The 19,954-nt window shown below is 39.9% G+C and overlaps 1 protein-coding gene across 3 annotated transcripts in view; it reads left to right on the forward strand.

The window, feature by feature from the left end:
* ZNF536 (zinc finger protein 536) overlaps positions 1–19,954 on the forward strand; it is a 453,697-nt gene that overhangs the window by 284,725 nt on the left and 149,018 nt on the right. For all 3 annotated transcript variants that reach the window (XM_079988707.1, XM_079988706.1, XM_079988708.1), the window contains one exon: positions 6,887–8,449. In XM_079988707.1, coding sequence (XP_079844833.1) covers positions 6,887–8,449 — 1,563 coding nt within the window. The remainder of the gene's footprint in view (positions 1–6,886; positions 8,450–19,954) is intronic.

Here is a 19,954-nt window from a genome sequence, read left to right on the forward strand (position 1 = left end):
AAAAGGCAAAAAGGAACTTGGGAACCTCAACAGAAGAATGCCAATAATATCAATTCACAACTGAACTTCAAGCTATTCAAGCTTTACAGTGCAACTGCACCTCTAAAACTGCATGTCTGTAATTGCAAAATGCAAAGGGGGCTTTTTGTATGTGTGCAATGACCACCAATTTTCCTCTCTGCTGAGATGTATTCTTCTTGCACCACCGCTTTTAGCAGAGGAAGATGTTTCATTCTCACACCATTTACACTGTTGAGCAGCTGATGGCAGGAGGAGATCTGAAGGGCCAGATGAGAGCCAGTTTCAGGCCCACCCAGCCCATGGGCCCAAGAGTCACCCACTTCTGTATTAAATAAATGCAGATTGCATACTCACACACACACTTAAACTTACCCTTTTCGGAAAGCATGTGGAGGCAGGAATATTTGAGGGAAAATAGCATTATGCTCCAAAAGAAGAGAGAAATTTGTCATTGAAAATCTTTTCTTCTTACATTTCAAAGTTGAGCTAAAAGGGGCTTTCTTTTATTTCTCTATATTTCTCCAGATAACTCAATCCTTAACATTGTACCACTTGCCTCTTCCCGACTTAATGACATCCCAAACTTTTGTTGAAAATAATTGATTGAATTTAAATTTCCTTAAAAGTTTAAGAGGTAATGTTACAGTATAAATTTCCTACCAAACACTAAGTAGGGAAATATCCATTAGTGAAATTAACTACAGTTTCTAGGTAGCTAACAATGTGGCGTATACAGTAGGGCATGGCTAATGAACACTGCAGTGGGTGATATTTCATTATACAAATTAATGCTCACATTTTAATGGGAAAGTCACATAATGAATCTCAGCTTCACTGACAGCAATTAGAGACACAGATTGTCCCCTTCTGGACAAGACACTGTTTAGCAATAAGCAGCTGTGTAAAAAGTCTTCAGGTTTGCAACATATATATGCTATGGGGGAATTGGTGTACAGTTTATATTAATGTACTGAAGCTTCAGAGCTAAGGAGCATCCATATTTATTTCTCCCAGTATTAACTATGTAAAGACCTGTAGAAAGACTAAATAAATATCCGAGATAGGATTTAAATTCTATTATATAGCTTTGCAAAAATTAAAACATTCTTCTGTCTGTTGTGCAATAGAACAGAAGGCAATATAAAACCCAGAATACAAGAGTATGGAATAATCGTATACCTTTCCTTTGTCTTTCCTTTGCATCTTTCCCAGTCACGATAGCAAGGGAGTAAAGAGATTCAGAATGCGACTGGTATTTCTGACAAACAGATGAACTATGTGGGGAACATGTGCATGATCCAAAAATAATCCCACAGAACCTTTGATATTCCATTTGGTTTCAAAAGTGTGAAGTGAGTGATTAGAATGATAAAAGAAATTACTGAGTAGGAAGAGGCATAATAATGAACTAATTAAACCGTACTGCAGCTCTTTTCTAAAATATTCACTGTGCCATTGATAAAATGGGTTATCAATAACTGCTGCATTGATTTAAAAATCGGTTTGGTATTTTTATTACAAAATGCTCACAGAGAGACTCTTCACTGTTTATTTCAATATATGTACATAAAAATTTTAAAGCCAACCATTCTTGCTGCTGCTGCTGAATGCCACTCCTAGATGCTTTGCATGCAGAAGGCTGCAGGTTAAATCTCTTGCATCTCCAGGTAGCACTTGAAAGATGCCTGCCTTCAAACTCTAGAGAGCTCCAGCCAGTCAGTGTAGACAATACTCAGTGAGATGGACCAAAGGCTTGATTCTGTCCTATATTTCAAATCTGAGCTGCTGCTTCTCCTTTAGACTAAGGTTACCAGACGTCCCCGTTTCTTGGGGATAGTCCCCAGATTTACAAATCAGCCCCCATACAAAATCCATTGAAGTTGACAAGTGTCCCCAGATTCATTGGAAAAAAATCTGGTAACCTTACTTTAGACCTGCCAGAAAATTGCTCTCCAATTGGATTAATTTTGGGGAGACAGACAGATGGTGGATCTGGTTTCACGATGTGTCAAAGCAGCAAATAAATATGAAAATGAGGCTCCACTAGTGAGCAGGCTATGATTTGCCCCTTGCATCTTCTGTATTAGTATCATTTTTACCAGTTTCATACTGCACAAAACTGGTCCAGAGAGCTACTGCACTGGACCTGGGCTGATCTCATTGAATGTGAAAGTACCCAAAGCGAAGTGGCTGGTCTTGCAATCTCACCTCCTTTATATTTTGCAGTATGCATTATTCACAATAATCAATGGAGACAATGGAATTTAAAAGCGTTTAACTTTGACTGGATTGGACCCAATGGCTTTGTAATATTATTTATGCTGTCATTCAGGTGTGATAATTCTTAACAAGGATATCCTTTAGTGTGCAATGTTTAGAAATAGTTTGTAAAGACACTAGTATGTTACTGAAGACTTTATTGATTCTATTAAACATGATTCTATCACATTTGTCACTGGAAATACATTGGTCACGTGTTCAATACTTTCCCCAATAGCATGGTATACAGAAATCCTTGAGGGCTGATTAAATAACCCATTCCACTAAGAAAAATAGTGTCTGTATCTGTTGTTACTTAGGACTGGCTTGGCCACTGAAAATTTGAGATATCTATCTATGGTGGCAGGTAGTTTTTAAATATAAATTACCGGTAGATGCTAGAGAACTGTTTGAGGAGAAAGTTATTCATTTCCCACCTGCTGCAATGGCAGCTGGGTGAGATGAACATCTGTTCTGTTACTGTTTATTTATAAGCTGCCTTTCAGCCAAAAAGGCGGCTCACAAGAATAAACAGATATATACTAACAATACAACTGATACAAATTAAAAACATTTCAACTGTATTAAAAACCAAACGCATCTGGATTCCAGCCCCAAAGGCAAAGAAAATTCCCTACAAGAATGTTAAGAAAAATAAGAATACTTAGTGTCAGAGCTGCCCGAGGTCCCAGCTCACAAAGGACCAACGCCAGTTCGTTGTTATATACAAAAGTCTTTATTGAAGTTCAGTTTCGATTTCAAAGCCGCGGCGCGCAGCTCTACATCTCAAACTCTAGACCGCTGAAGCTCCGTCTGAATCTCCTCCCCCCAGACACCAGTTTAAGACTCTGGCCTTGCTCCACCTCTTCCTTTGCTCTTTCCTCCTCTGGGTCTGCCTGTCCGCTGGGGTCTTGCCCTTTATAGACTCTTATGACGCTGAGTCCCCTGAGTCTTCCCCCTGCCTCCGGCGGGCTTTAGGACCTGGTTCCCAATCCGGGTTTTCTGCTGTCCCGTGCGCCTGTACATTCAAACTTGGCGCGCGCGCCCAGCCGGCAACCTTTCTCCTGACCGTTACACTGCTCCTGTCACTGCTTCCCCCTTCGGGGAGGCTAGCTGGACCTGACTTCCCCTCCGTTCCCTCACTCTCCGATAGAGGCGTGGCCAGCCCTGACTCATCTTCTCTCCCTGCTGGAGGAGACGCTGGCCCTGATACATGGGACTCTTCCCCCCCACTACGCTCTGGTGGGGGAGCTGGTCCTGATATCCCACTGCTGCTTTGGGAGTCCCCGCTGGCCCCTAGCTTCTGGTGCATCCCCCCTGGGACCCCCCTTGCCCTGGTCCTCGGCGCCCCCCTCTGGGAATCTTCCGATTCGCTGGAGAAGCTCATGGAATCTCTCGTGCCACTGTCATACTCCCCTACGCTGCCCTCAGATTCTTCCCCTTCGCTCTCCATTTCCTCTCTCCCCTGTGCCTCTGCTCCTGAGCCCCTGACACTTAGGCAGCATCTTCCCCTTATAAAGGTCCCAGGCAGTGGGGTGGGGACAAGGCAGATGGAAAAGCTTTCCTGTAGCCAGTCAGTCAAGGCGAGATGGAAGAAGAGCAAACAGCCTGCTGCAAGGCCACAAGCAATGGCAATCAGTAGGCTGAGGCCCAACCGACTTAGCTGGAGATCCTGCCCCTGCAGACAGTGGCAGACTTCGGGCTCTTAAATTTCAGCGGTGCCCTGTGCAACACTAAAATTGGGTGCCCTCCACCTCTCACACTCCATTGTACATCATTGCTTTGGTTTCCCCTGCAACATGCTCCCCCCAGTGCAACAGTTGTGCCACCCTATGGCTGCCACTGCTGCAGATTACACCGGCAAGCAGTTTGGTTCTCCGCCATCTCCCTCCATTCCAGTGCAACCACCAGTTGCCTCAGAAAGAATCAGGGATTTGATCCACCGCTTGTACTCTCCACATGGTGGCTCCTAAGCCCTGCCTTTGTGGACCAATCAACTGGGAAATGGTGGTCTTAGGCCTGGTGATGTGATCAGTCCACAGCTGCAAGGAACAGGATGGGTGAAGAGATAGCGGAAAAGATGTGGAGAGCATCTTGGTCCAGGGGGATTCCTCAGGTCAGGTTCTTAGGGGGAGGGTGACACTCACATGGCCTCCCTCAGCACACTAAGCCATAGGTGGCCATGATGACTAGGAAGTAGAGCTTTAACTGGATTGTATCCAATTTATGGATTTTGTTTGTATTACTCTGCAAAGGCCTGAACATCTTGGACCCAGGGTGCCTCAGGGACTGCCTTAACCCTTACAATCAAGGCTGATCACCAGTATCATCTGCTGGAGCATTGTGTTGTCTTTGTTGTCGTTTAACAACCACAATAAACTGAGCCTTTAGTGTAGTGCAGGCATAGACAAACTCGGCCCTCCATATGTTTTGAACTACAATTCCCATCATCCTTGACCACTGGTCCTGTTAGCTCGGAATGATGGGAGTTGTAGTCCCAAAACATCTGGAGGGCCGAGTTTGCTTATGCCTGGTGTAGTGTTTCTCAGACTTGGATCCCCAGCGCTTGTTGGACTACAACTCCCATCATCCCTAGCTAGCAGGACCTATGGTTAGGGATGATGGCAGCAATGGCACTGCTTTAGTGTCATTGGCCCAGTCCTGGGGAACATTCTACCCACAGAGATTCAGCAGCTGTTTTCTGGGCCAACTTTTAAATACTTGCTGAAAACTTTTGTATTTTGCCAAGACCTGTGCAAGCAATTAAGAATGCATCCTTCCACAATGGTTAATAGACTGAGTAAGGATATACTCTCATTCTCACGTGTTCTCACTTGAGCTGAAATGAAGTGGCTGCCCCAGTTCATTACCTCCATTAGTGGGTGGCAAATTGGGATGATCATTTCAAAAATTCTCAGAAGGGTAGGGCCTAAAACAGATCATCAGAATGGTATAGAAACCAGTGCCTCTTTTCAGGGAACTGGAAATTGTAGCTTCATAAGAGGCATAGGTTTCTGACAGCTCTTGGCACCCTTAACCAACTACAGCTCCCAGTATTCCCTGAAGGAGGCCATCATTATTTAAAGTGGTATGATATTGTTTTAAAAATGTATGGTGCGGATGGGGCCTAAATACTTTGAAGCCTGAAATTTCTGAACCAAATTTAAAATAGTTTAGAATATATAGCTTTTTTTAAAAAACAACAACACTAGGATGCAAGTGCAATTTCTAATTTGTTTATCTTTTGGTGGGGAGGAGGAGAGATGTACAAACAATGCAACATTTTTCAGGGCACAGTTCACAGATGGCTGGTTTGGCATTTAGATCATTTCAGTGAAAGAAAACAGTAGAGAAAAAAATAGTTCCTTGTTGCTGAGGTCGCTTAGAGAAATAATTGCTGTTATTGACAGAGTGCTATTAAAAGGAGCTTCTAGAACTGTCAGACTCCTGTCTGTTTCGATGACTATTCCAGCATTCAGGTCTGCAAGGGAACCCTTGATTGCTAACAAGTGCTAGTATACATTTAAATTCACATTTATCTAGACATAGTTTTCCTTCCGGGTGTATATGTGTGAATATCTGTAAATATTTCACATATGTGCTTTGCAACCCAGAGTTCTTCTAAATCAGAAAGAGCCGTACAAGTATAGCACTGAATTAGAAATATATATATTTAATTCATGAAGATCATCTTATATGTTTTAGAACACTGTTTAAGCCAATCCTTACTCTGTTGAAAAGTGCTTATTAGAGGTAAATTACACATTTTACTACTGGAGCATTAGAGGTACCATTAGTGCAAATTTAAAGCACTGCAAAAAAAACAGTAATGTTAATTTCAAACATAGAAACTAAATATATTTTCTACCTTTTATTGCCCGTTCTCTCTCTAATTTTTATTGACTACCTTTTATCTTAACTATATGTTCTTACTCAATACGATAGTAATGCACTGTAACGGTATTAATATTTTATAGAAGAAACTGTATTTATAGTTCTTTATTTGGAAACAATGCAGCAGGTCTGCAGATCTTTGAATCCTTCTGGAATGGTGCCCTCCAAATAATGATAAATTACTTGAGCAGAATGCCATTTGCTAATTATATCCATGATTTACTGCAGAGCAAGACTTAAATCATTCATTTCAGTCTTGCGTAACAGTGCCATAAAAATTTTAGGGTTAAAAATTGTTTCCATATGTATAATTTAAACAAATTTTAGTGCTATTGTTTACAGAAAAACATTGTAGTCATCCATTTGTTACATATTTTGTGCCCCCCCCCCCAGCTTGTACTTTTAATGATCACTGTGGTGGAATAGTTTTGCTTTGTTTTAATAATCATATCTTTTAATTCTGAAGCACTTTTAGCATATTAAGTTAAGGAAAATATAACTTGTGTGTTTATGCTGTGTAAGTCTTGAGTTGATAGAAAGTGATTCAAAGAAGTTTTTTTTTAATCATTTTACAGGGGAAAGAACTGGAATTATAAAAATAATTAAGGTTTTTTTGGAACCATCATTATTGTAGAAGGATAGATGTTGATCCCCTCCCAAATAATTCATTTTAATACAGCTAATATACCTATTTATCTTTTGATAATTGCAGGTGAGAAACCTTACAAGTGTCCCCACTGTGATTACGCTGGTACACAATCTGCTTCACTCAAATACCACTTGGAACGACATCACCGGGAACGGCAGAATGGCGCAGGACCACTTTCTGGACAGTCTCAAAGTCAAGAACATAAGGAAGAGACATCAAATAAAGGATCAGTGTTCATTAGACCTGAAGTACTGAGAGGAGCCTTCAAGGGTCTTCCTGGAATAGATTTCCGGAGTAGCATGGGATCTCAACAATGGTCACCAGGAATGCTTTCCTCAGGAGATCATCCAGGTCATTCAACTGGCATGTCTTCAGAGGTTTCTTCAGACAGCATCAAGGGGTCTGACATATCTTCCAAAGGGACACGCTTTTCTGAGCTGGGCAGAGCTTACCATAGTATGGTTGGAAATGGAGTGAACTTCCAAGGGTCGTTGCAAGCTTTTATGGACAACTTTGTCCTCAGTTCCTTGAAGAAAGAAAAAGAAATGAAGGATAAAGTCCTGTCTGATTGCATTTCCACAAAGCCTCTGGCTTTAGAGAGTGGTGAGGAGAAATCATCTAATAAGCAGAGAAAAACAGAAAAATCACAGTATGAGCCTCTTGACCTCTCTGTGAGACCAGATGCAGCCAGTCTTCCAGGTTCATCCGTTACAGTCCAAGACAATATTGCTTGGCATGGCTGCTTGTTTTGTTCATTCACAACATCATCTATGGAATTAATGGCTCTTCATCTCCAAGCCAATCATTTAGGCAAGGCAAAGCGTAAAGACAGTGTTTTAGGATCAACTAGAAATGGTAAAGACCCACCCAGGGAGGCCATTGCTTCAGCAAATAAAGCTAGCTTGCTGCTGACTTCCATACAGTCCAACAAAGATGTAGCTACTTCCAATTTGATTGGCCAGATAGACCCGGCTTCTGAAAGAATGAACCAAGGATCCAAGGACTCTCCAGGAGAACAGAGGAACACCCCTTGGCCTGGTCACATGGATTCCACTTTTTATAATTTTGCAGCAGACTTCTACAAGCAATTTGGCGTTTATTCCGGAGTTGTCGGAGCACAAAATGCTTGCACCGGTAACAAACCTGACATAAAAACACAAAGTGAAGATGACCCAAGCATGCTGCTTTCTGACTCTGTAAATAAAAGTGCTACTGACGACCTGTCAGACATAGCTTCCTCTGAAGACATGGAGTCCTCCAAGGAAGAAACCATTGATGATGAGGACATTGAAACAGAACCTGATCTTACGAACAAACCATTGTCCAATCTGAGCAAAGATGGTGCCGATAGAGGGGACAACGTACAAGGCTCTGTTGCCTCAAAAGGACTCATGCCGCCATTGCCACCTTCCGAAAAGCAGTGGCACAGTCAGAATCTCCTTGCCTCCCATGAAGCTACACCAGGTGCCATGAAGCCTGAACCAGCTCAGAGCCCACAGGTCCTGGAGAAGCAAGTCAACATGTTGTCGGTCCTAAGAGCCTACAGCTCTGATGGCTTAGCAGCCTTTAATGGACTTGCAAGTAGCACAGGAAGTAGTGGATGTATCAAGAGACCTGACTTGTGTGGTAAGTTTTAGAATCCTTATTTCAGACCATTTCAGAGAAAAACAACAACCCACAAAATTACTGAGTATGTCAAACTGTGCTTGTTAGTAAATTTGGCTTTAAGATGATGTTTTAAAACCTTGGGACAAAATTCTACTTTGTTACAAAGCATGGACCTCCATTGAAATTAGTGGTGCTTCATGCAGCAGTACGTGGCCTTTATACGTGGTCCAGGCCATTAAAAAAAATACATTGTGTAGTTTTTAATTAGATAAGTAGTTATATAAGACATTTGTATTTATGATATGTGACCAGAACATCTGCTGCTTCATTTTGATCAATCTGGTTTTATTTTATTTTTTAAACTGACATGGTAACTTGCAACTTTTCAGCATTTGAACTGAGAAAAAAAAGTAAAAACACTAAATGCTTTGCCAAGCCTAAGCCTAGTTTGCTTTCCAAAAAAAATATTTCCTTATGTTGAATAAGGACATATTGAATATGCTCAATGAAATATAAATAAAAAAAATCTGGGTGGGTTATTCCAATTCGTAGTTATATTTTTATAGAGAAATCCCAAAATTTATTAATCAGACAGTGAGGATTATATCCAATGTTAGTAAAACTCAGAGTTGACCTGCTGAGATTAGTGGACCTGCTTTAGCCCTGCTCATTAATTTCAGTGGATCTACTCTTTGTAGAACTTAGCTGGGTTCAATCCTAATATTTTATTATTTTCAAAAGCTAGGCAATTTACTGTTTCAATTCCCATACACAATTTCCTTATGGTAAACAACACAAACATCAATTACCTAATTAATAAGACAGTTGTGTATGTATGAAAAACAAACAAACATGCTGTTGTCCTTGAGCAGGTGCATATAATCACTTTATCCCTATGCACAATTATTTTTGGAGTCACCAACTGGCTGGTTACATTGTCTAGGTCAACTTATCTAATCATTAGGTTATCTAGAATGTAAAGAGTTTGAACTTGCTTACTGCCTTGATGGTTTCAGCAAAGTCTATTTTTATTGCTTGTCCAAAGTGGGGTGCTTAGGAAGTCTGTGTCATATTATTGCCACCACATAGTGACACCAACATTCCTCATGTGTAGATTGAGAGAGAAACTGGGTCCTTTCCCTTTTCTATATGATCCACAACCATGCAAGCCTCAAATACCAAAACTTCTAGTGTGTAGGAAAACCCAGAGGTTTATGCAGCTTTCGGTGCAAATAGATTTAAACAAAACAAAAAACAAAACAAAAAACACCCTTTAATGAACAGAAAGGGTCTGTACAAATTCATCTTTTAATATGATCTCTGTAGTTTTAAAGCACAGAAAGAGCTGCAACAAAAATCCCAAGCAGACCATTTTAAAAAAATGAATTTATATACTGCAGTGGTGATGAGAAATAGCAAAAGAAATGTAAAAGCTCACTTAACTAGCTGCACATCCTGCCCCACTAGATGGTACTGGCACCCTGATCCTACAATTCCAGCTGTACAATGTGCACATTTGCAAACATGGGCTTGTCATAGTCACACTTTCCATTCTGGACCAGCTTTGAAATCTTCAGAATGGGGGTATACCATTGCTGGGCTGGCATGTTGTCACAAACCAAGGTAGAACACCTCCATTGCAGGCTGATGTAAGTGCGTTGCAGGGGGTTGGACTAGATGACTCTAGGGACACCGTCCAACTCTACAGTTCTGTAGTTCAAAGTGCTCAGGAAGAGTGGCGTGCAGAGGCATAAAAGCACACAGCCTAAATTCAGCTTATTAACCCAGAGAGGTAACATACACAGTAAGCAGTTTAGAAATAGCATTCAGGAAGCTGGGCGGGGGGTGGGGGTGGGTTGCAATGCCATACCTCTAAACTTTGCCTTTTGCAAATCAAGGCCACCCACGCTGCTTGGCTCAGAAATATGCTGGGCTGTTTATTTTTAAAATGTGGAATCACAGATTTACTAACTTGGAGCTTATTACACTAAGACAGAGGTCTCTTGGGCGGAAGTAAGAAACAATGAATTGAAGTAGTTGTTGGGAGACCATGCATATAGAGGCTCCACCTTATTTTCTACTATTCTAGGTGTAGGTATGGGGTGGTCTAAAGCCCAGGTGTTGGAGTGGAGTGGGATGGAGACGACTGCAGTATTCATATTGCTATATATCTGGCAAACCAAGGGCATTCACAAATCCACATACAAGGACTGTTGCAGATCTAAACAAATTCACAAATCCACATACAAGGACTGTTGCAGATCTCAACAAATGTCCGGCTGCTGGACATTTAAAACTGTCCAGCAAATTCAAGATACTGGATCTCAAATAAGTGGAGTTGCAGTCCATTAGGAAGGTTACACGCATGCCTTGAACTTTTAATATGCAGACATGGCTGCAGGGTGGCTTTGAATGGAGAAGTGTGCCATTCTGAGCTCAGTACCCATAACTATGCGGTGCAAAGAATGTTTTCCAAGTTGTCAAAAAAAGAAAGAACTATGGGATTTCTGACAGTTTGAAAAATATTGACAGCTGTTAATGTTATGCAAATTGAAAGTCCCACATTCCCTCCTTTTAATAGCTGTTCAGCCTCATGATTATGAAAAGGAGGCTGTCCCAAAAATCTAAAATTTAAAGTTTCCCAGTGTGAGATTGTGATCAAAGTTTCACAATCTTACTTTCTATTTAAGTGTTATATTCACTTATTATAAACCACATTATCATTGTCATCGTCATCACTTTTGAAAACAAATCTGTTTTATTTTTTTAATTTTCCATCCTTCTAATGATTCAAAATTAATTTCATGAGTTGCTGAGAGCACGAAAGTTTCACAAGCTGTGCCTTTTAACTGAGATAGAGCATCAGAGCTATGAGGTTGACCTGCAATAAGTTTGATTATTTTTATACGTGGAATTGCAGTTCAAATCCTCTTTCCCACACCTCCAGATTTTATTTTATTTTAAGTTTGGACTGATATCTTTACTAGCCATTTCCACAGAAGTCTTCGTAGCTGCAGACTATGAAGTTGTAGTAGCCTTGTAGGAGTATTCTTCAGTATTCTTAAGAGTTCTGCCAGTTTGTGATCCCAGAGACTGAAAATAAATTAATGTATATGAAACACAGATCATTGCTACTGAGTTTCCTGCTGCTCCTCAGACTAAGGAATTTTTGTGAGCTGCTATCAGAGCAAATGTGAGCCCGTTGGCCTGCTCTGATGCATCCCTTGTGATTGGTTGCATTTGTTGCTCGTAAGTCATGTTTCCTCAGTGAATGGCTGTAGAGAGCAGTCATAATGGATGACTGTTCAACTAGTAGTAACAAATCATGTTACCAGTTGACCACTTGAGTTATCATGAATAATGTAGGCATCCTGGGAGATGGGTTGGGTGTAAGGCTGAACTTAGTGGAATGATTGTTGTTGCTTCACTTGGAGGGTTGAATTTAGAGAGCTTTAGACTAGCTTTGCTTGAAAGCTACTTGCTGAATGGTGTTTTAATGGAAATATGCTAGCATCTCTCAACCCAAGCAGTGTTACTGTCCCCTTCTTTTTCATCCCAATTCAAGCAGGTTCTTGGCTGCTTTGAGCTAGTGAAATAGCACTGCAATCCCAACTGTGTTGTCTTTTGGCTAACCCAGGTCATCACAATGGGGCACTCGGGACCTCTTCATGTGTTATAGTTTAGCAAATATACTTTGTGTACCCATCATGTTCCTGTAATACATGGGAAGGGTACATATTTATTTCGCCCCTCTATCTATATGCTGCAAGAAGTTGAATGGGTCCAGTCTCTCTGCCACACATATTGGAAATGTACATATGGTGAAAAGAATGTGAGTTTCTATTGCATATTATGGAGTACATGGTGGGTATGCATAGTGCTTCTCTTCATTGTGTAATGATGAAGTAACCCAGATTAGTTTTGCTTCTGCTTAAATGTATGAGTGTGCCTGACATTGCACAAATAGATGAATACAGTTCTGTGCACCTAATGATGGTCATTCTTTAGTTTAGTTTAGATAACAACTAACTGGAGACATTTGTCATTTATAGTTTTTTTTAAAATAATACCTCCTGACGTTTTGCATTATCCCATTGCCATTATGAGTTTTAAAATGTGACTGATTCACTTGCTCTGATGGTGAGACAGTCAGCAGGAATGTTCTACCCATATTGATCTCAACATCTGTTCTCCCCACTTGAAATAGGCTCTGTCATCCCAGTCAAACCTTCCCCAATCCTAGCTCAGAAAACAGTAGTTTGTAGACCAAGACAATCATTCACTCTGCTGCTTTGGTGCCCATGTTTAATGGGTATGCATCTGGAGACCAAAATATTCCCATGCATTCACTTGCATAACGGACATGAGCAATGTTCTAGGATAAAGATCATGAATGATGGCATATTTTTCTTGTGTGTTTCAGCAAACTGGCTATTACAAAGTAATATGTTACTTTGTAAATAAGTAATTGATCCAGACTTGGCTACACACACAGAAAACAAACAAACAAACAAACATGTTTGATTTGCTTAACCTAGCAATATGGACCAGATTTTCACTTAGATATATATAACTGTTAAATCACTGAAGCAATCCAGTTTTATATCTCTAGAGCCTTTATGTAGGAGCAATATAGGGCAAAATTGAAACTTTATGGTGAGCTGAGGGTTAGATCACTCTGTCAGCCACCATGATGACCATCTTGTCCCCTACTGTTTTCATTGTTACAAAACTGAGTTTAAGGGAGCTTTGATCAGCTAACCAGTGGACAATAGTGCTTTTTAAAATGTGTGTGTGTGTGTGTGTGTGTGTGTGTGTGTGTGTGGAGAGAGAGACAGAGAGAGAAACATCAAGGTATAATACTGAGATATACATATACCCTGTAGCTTTAGGGAAGGAATGTCTCCTGCTTTTTAAGAATTAGTTCTTCATACCACTACCTTCTGTTTACTCAGAAGTAAGTCACATTGAATTTAGTGGTTCTTACTCCCTTGTAAACATGGGATTTCACTCCTAATCAGTTTAATACCAAAACTTTGTTCAGTGCTTTTTTCCTCTCCACTCAAGACAACATTTATGGTGAGGACCACTGAGATGCTTCCCATTAATATAATCGTATTAATGTGATATAATGAAACACCATTCTGCTGCTTAGAGCATCCTTCTCGACAGTCCCCATGAATGTAATGTGAAATTAGGTGGGAGGTGGCTCATCCACATGATACCCATATTGGATAAGTTTTGTACTGTTTCCTTTTTGTCATGTGACTTGATCTTAACTTCCAGTCACTCACACCATGGTCCATATTTAGACATTTTTGCTTGGTGATCCTGTCATAGTTGTGGTATGCTACTTTAATATCAGGTTTTGATCTTTCTTGCCCATACCAGTATGTTGATATCAACCAGCCTTAATTAGATGTTATGCAGCTAAATTAACAAATGCTTATAAAGCGCCTTGCAAAGGTCCTGAAGAAATGAGGGCTACACAAATATGGACTGTTGCTTCGTGTCCAGCATTATATCTTTACCAGAAGCCTTCTTTGTGGTTGGCAGTTATATTTAATCTCCCTTTAATCGCTGTTAGAAATAAAATGAGGACATAAAAACAGTCCCTGTCACTATTATCTCTGAAAGTCTTTGACCTTCTCTAACATACCTGGCTGCAATCATATACGCATTTACCTGTGGTACTTACTTCTGAGTAGACCTGTATAGGATTGCACTTTAATATGTTATTTTAAATAGGGGACTGTTGTGTTGCTGCTGAATATGCACATTGTTGAAATAACATGGATCTTATTAGAGAAATCCCAGTGTCTGTACTTGTTGAGCTGCCCCATGAGAAAGGTATGAATTAGATCTATGAATTATAATATTCAGAATTTGTTGCTTTTTTGATTTTGCTAAAAGCTCTGATCTACTTTGTTCCATGTAGAATTTCTTCTGTTTTTGAAACCATATTTTGGCTCTTAGAAACAACTTGGTACCATGTTGAATGGAATGAGGTGTCTTTGTGAACACATCTTCCACCACTAACAGATTGTATAATAGTCTGTTTTATGGTAGTGCCTTCAAATCTCAGGGCAAATTCACAAGGCTATGCTTATCTTGTGATAACAGCAGTGATTATGACAGCTTGCTTGTTTGGACGGATATCACAGCTCAACTCTCCTGGACAGGACTTCTTTATCACATGAACAAAGTGCATTTAACTGAAAGGAAGCATTATCAAGCAATAAACACTTAACTGCTACCACTTCAATTAAGGGCATGGATTTGCATGCAGAACTATGATAGTTTCAGGAGAATTGAGGACATGCCTCAGTCTAAATAGTCTCTTTTCATGGGCCTAATCTCATGATCTTCTGGGCATGGTCTTCAATAGTCACTCTGTCTGTCTGTGTGTCTCTCTCATACACACAAACCCTCCCCTGTGTTGACTCCATGTGAATCCTGCATCATATGAAGGATTTGCTTTTGGCATGTTACTTACAATCAAATTGTGGGGTATTCAGCAGTGCACAAAAAGTGGAATATTATGCAACAAATGCACATGACTGGCTCATCATGGGTTGAACCATTTGAGAGCCATTGTGGTTCTTCCTGAGACTATTCTGCACAAACAAGGTAATTAAGAAGTATCATGGTCTACCTATATCACTCAATTCTCTTTCACTCATCTTTCCAAAATCTCATCTTTCTTTTGCATTCGGTCAAAGTCTAGCTGAAGCAATATGTTTGGTTGATTTGTCTATTTGCATCGCTTCTTCATATTGGTAAATTTCTATTAAATGTCATTTCACTGAATCCCAAGGTTCCAAAAAACTGACCTTGTGTGCAAAAGCATTAAAGGTGTATTTTCCACTTTAAATGTAAGCCACCACAGGAATTAGCAAAGGATTGTGCAGCAGGAGCGTCATTTACATTTCAGTGTTTGTGTATGTTTCAGTTGGGAGACGGCAAAATTTAGCAAAACCCAAGAAGTCTCTCTTATGGATAAATTCAGGGATCAGGGTTAAATTGTAAAAAGTCTGTGTATTATAGAATCATTTGTTGTGATTTTTCTTTCTTTTCTTTTTTTTAATAAACTGCAACAGCTGTAGCATTATCAATGCAGGACAAGCCCCACTCCCCCACTTTTTTCCAGCAAAAGAATCTCTGCCTTCTGCGTGCATACCTACCATGCAGGAACATTTAATTGTATCATAGAATAGTCAATCTTGGTATGCAGTATTAAGTACACTGCCTAGATGAAAGATCCCCCTGAGTAACAAATAAGCATGCTCTGAAACCTCTCTCACACACCCTTCTCCACCTTTCCTAAATAGCACCCTTTCATTTGCAGAACTCTTTGGGATCTGGGGAGACATTCAGATCATGCCATTTTCTTTTCTGCCATTACTGTGGTAGAAGTTCTTTTGTCCCTAATGAAGTTACTCCTCCTGTTTGTCTGTGTTAACTGGGATCAGAACCTGGCCCTGAGTCTTTGGGCTTCAGCTGCTGTTGTGGATAATGCATTGCTATTTGCGTGGCAATATCCAACCAAACTCATATGGCTTTCTTCCTTTTTTAATTAAGTCGAATGCCAGCAGCCCAATGAAGTTTGCACTCCTGGATAAAAGGGCTGGTCTGTGCCTAGCATTGTATTTGCCAAATGGTTCGCTAGTCATTTCAGTACAAACAAATGGATGGTGTCAGTAAGTCTGCAAACACTGTTGACATTTAGCCTTGTTTATGTTACTTTCCTTTTGCTGCACATTTTTGGCTCAAAAAGCTACTGTCGGAATCAACAGTGACTTCCTAAGCAGAAGCTAAGGGCCCAGCCTCTTCTAAGCCTCACCCCTGGGACCACTTGCATTATTAAGTGTGGAGGCTTTGACTTTGGGAACTTATGCTCAATATGTCATTTGGCTATCTAGAATTACAATAAAATTAGTCTCCAAATTTGTAGAAAAACAGAGACCAAGAAAATATATATACATTGTTTGTTATTTCTAGTTCTGTTTTGTTTTTTTCCAACTCTGAACTAAAGCTGTGGAAGGCTGACTGGAAAAGCAAGCCGTTGTATTGCGGCTTCTAAGGATGCATATCCTGAATCACTTAATGCAGATTAGGCTCCCTTGAACTTTCACCACCCTCTTGCAATTTAGAATCAGGGTGCTGAAGAGCAACAAAAAGCTGATTCTCCTCACACTTTCCATGGTGAGCTTACTCTTGCCTTTTCGTTTTAGTGATTATAAGTACACAAACATGGATAATAATTATTCCAGATTAATTAAGCAGGAGGCATGAACTTATGTGCAAGTGACGGAGCTCTTCCATTGGGCCATAGATCACAGAGAAGTAATTCTGGCTCTTTCTATCCCTGGCACCTGTTGGTTCTGCCAGTTCTAGAAATCCTTCTGATACTACTCGCCTCTGGGGCATGTCCAACACTTACTTAGATTTCACTGGGCTGAATTGTATCTGGCTGTGTGGCATTGTGTCCAACATCTTCAGCAAATTAAGAAAATGAACCATAGTGACTGGGTTTAATTTAAATAAATACCATGATGTTTAAAGATAGGTAGGAAAGAGAAAGTTAAATCAGGCAAGATAGGTGCAAGGTGCACCCTGACACGTTTCTTATTTTTATGGTTTTGGAATGTGACATGGCTGGCATGTTCCTTGTTGGTTTCTTAATACGTTCCACGTTCTATCTTCAAGTGTCTTCAAAATGAAGGACACCTGGCAATTATAATTCAAGTGTATTTAAAATTCAGAAACCTACAGCCTGGACTTTGGTCTACTCTGCTGTCCTCCGATATACCTACAAGTATTTGCCATGTACTCAAACCATGGTTTCAGTCTCACTTAGTGTACAAAACAACCATAGCATAAATGGGTAGACTGTAATCTGGCACAGTTACTTGTGCAGAATTCCCATTGACATCAGTAGGACTTGCACATAAGAGAGTGTAGAACTGCAGCCATGAACCAGTCCTGTGCTGTTGTTTTTAGTCATAATTTTGCACCTTAAAAAAGAAAGATATACACAAATAAGAACAATTTTTGTCTTTCACATATCAGTATTTTGGATATTCTTTTATTATTGTAAAAAAAAAGTGTAATCTTGTTGAATTTCTGAATCTGCTGCTTTTCTGCTCATGTTCCTAGATAATTATATCACTGGGGGTAAATGTAATTACCTGTTGCTCTGTTAACTCTTTAAAGCAAAGAGGAATTTCTATATATTTGTCAAAGTGTAGGAATCGATATGTGTGTTCACTATAATCTGTTTATCGCAGCAATACAAAAATCAAAGGTTGTAATATGTTTTGTTATGTAGGCATATGAGTCTAGAGAATGGACTGCCTTCGAAGTGGAAACTTCCTTTTAAAAAGATTACTTAATTGTCATTTCTACTTGAGTTTTAAATAGTTTCAAATTTTGTAATACTTTAGGAGGGGAAGAATTACTGTAGTTATCTTTTTTTCATATTCTTTTGAGAAATGCTTCCAGTTTAATATGTTGTACCAGTTTTCCTCTTCTTCAATATTAACCAAGAAATGACAGTGAAATTCAATGAACAACACTCTTGACAGCCACAGTTTAAAAAAACCTGTGATTGAAGTGAAATGTGTAAACTTCTGCTGGGTTATCATGTGCTTTGAAATAGAGTATTGTTGGAAGTAATTAGAAAATATATTAAGGTTTCCTGGTAATGAAGGCATGTAAGTTTTAATAATTGTTGCTTTCTGAATAAGTGTCACACTTTATCTTTAAATGTATATGGAGTTCCAAGTTAGGTCATTTCTGAATGGAATGTAAAACAATACTAAAAACAATGCTTCAATAACTTATCTTGGTGTTGCTAATAAAATTAAAAAGCTGTTAACCATTAGTATAGTTTGGAGTCATTTTGTTAATTCACTCAACAACAGAACTGCCAGGAAGCTGCTCTGTCAGCTGGAGGGGAAGGATCCATCTTGAGGTGTTTTACAGGGAAACTGGGTAGTGCAACTGGTTGGGATTTCATTTCTTCTTTCTTTTTTTATAATTCCTTGAATGAAAAGATGAATTTGTTCAAGTGAAAAGCCACCAGTGCATCTTTTGCTCATCTACGATATAACAATTGGTTAGCTGAAGAGGAACATATTGAAGTGTATCATAGTGATGTGCATCTTTTTTCACTGATGTAAATCAAAGATAACACAGCTGGATTTAGGGTTCCCATGCCATACACCAAAAACCCACCTTATGCCAGATGAAGTGGGAGTTGCCTGAGCATTGGCTTCTTACACCTGTTCATCTCCAGGTTCTCCCCATTGCCCATCCTTCTGTGGGGCACACGTGAAGCCTTTTGCTACAGCTGCTGGTGAAGAGGAAGAAGTTCAAAGGCAAGATGAACTACATATTCCTCATTTCATTCTCCACAAGCAATTTTAAGGGCATCCTATGAATCTCTAGATTGCTACCTGGCAGCTCTAGAAGGACCTAATAGAGCTGCCTTATGTGAGCCAGACCGGTTGCTCATCTAGACCAATATTGCCTATACTGGGCTTCTCTAACCTAGTACCCTTCAAGAGACTACAGCCTCCATCAGCTCCAGCCAACAAAGCCAACAACCAGGGATGATGAAAGACGTGAGTTTGACAGCATCTAGCACACCAGATTGAGGAAGGCTGACCTGTACTGACAGACAGTGGCTATCCAGAAAGAGTCTTTCCTAGGCCTGATCCCAACTGGAGACTTTTTCTCAATTGCTGGTATACCAAACAGATCATCCCTCCATCCAGTCTCTCTCACTAATATATAATTTAATGTTGTCACTTTTGAATAACATATTGGTAGTTTTTTGTTTATGCCTTCCAAACACCATGAGTCAGGACCTGACATTTGAGTGTTCTGTGTCATACTGAGAAAAATCTGTAGTTCACCAGTAGAACAATTATATTATTTTGGAATGCTTGGAAATAATACAGCATTTGTGAGATAACTGTAACATTTATCCAGACTCACTGTGAGATTGTTCTCTCTCTTTGTTTCTCTCTCTCTGACGGCACTTCCCCTCACTAGGAACTCTTTAAAACACACACACACACACACACACACACACACCCCAACAGACATTTTCAAAGTCAGAAGAAAGTTACAACTTTAAATAGTTATCCACGCTGGAAGAATTATAGCCTCATATGTATACTTTTTGCACTCAGATAGGAGAACACTCTCTGTATCCCATGGGAATAACAGTGGTGAGATGATGTCCCAACAGGACAAAAGGACATTTGTGTGAGCAGCATAATTTGAGGTTTCCACTATCACATCTGACTCTGTAATGCTACAGCTGAAGCCACATCACTAGTGTTGAAGGCTATGCCATCATTGTATAAGGACCTTGTTTTGCAATATGTAACAGACACTGCAGTTATTGTTCCGGCCTTCTTAAGGTATAAATGCTTTGTGGCTAGAGGCAGGGCCATTGGTTTTAGTGAATGGCTGTTTAATGCAGACTTGTTTAAAAACACACACAAAGTG

The sequence above is a fragment of the Podarcis cretensis genome (genome assembly GCF_951804945.1).
Source record: "Podarcis cretensis genome assembly, chromosome: 8".
Classification (NCBI taxonomy): domain Eukaryota; kingdom Metazoa; phylum Chordata; class Lepidosauria; order Squamata; family Lacertidae; genus Podarcis; species Podarcis cretensis.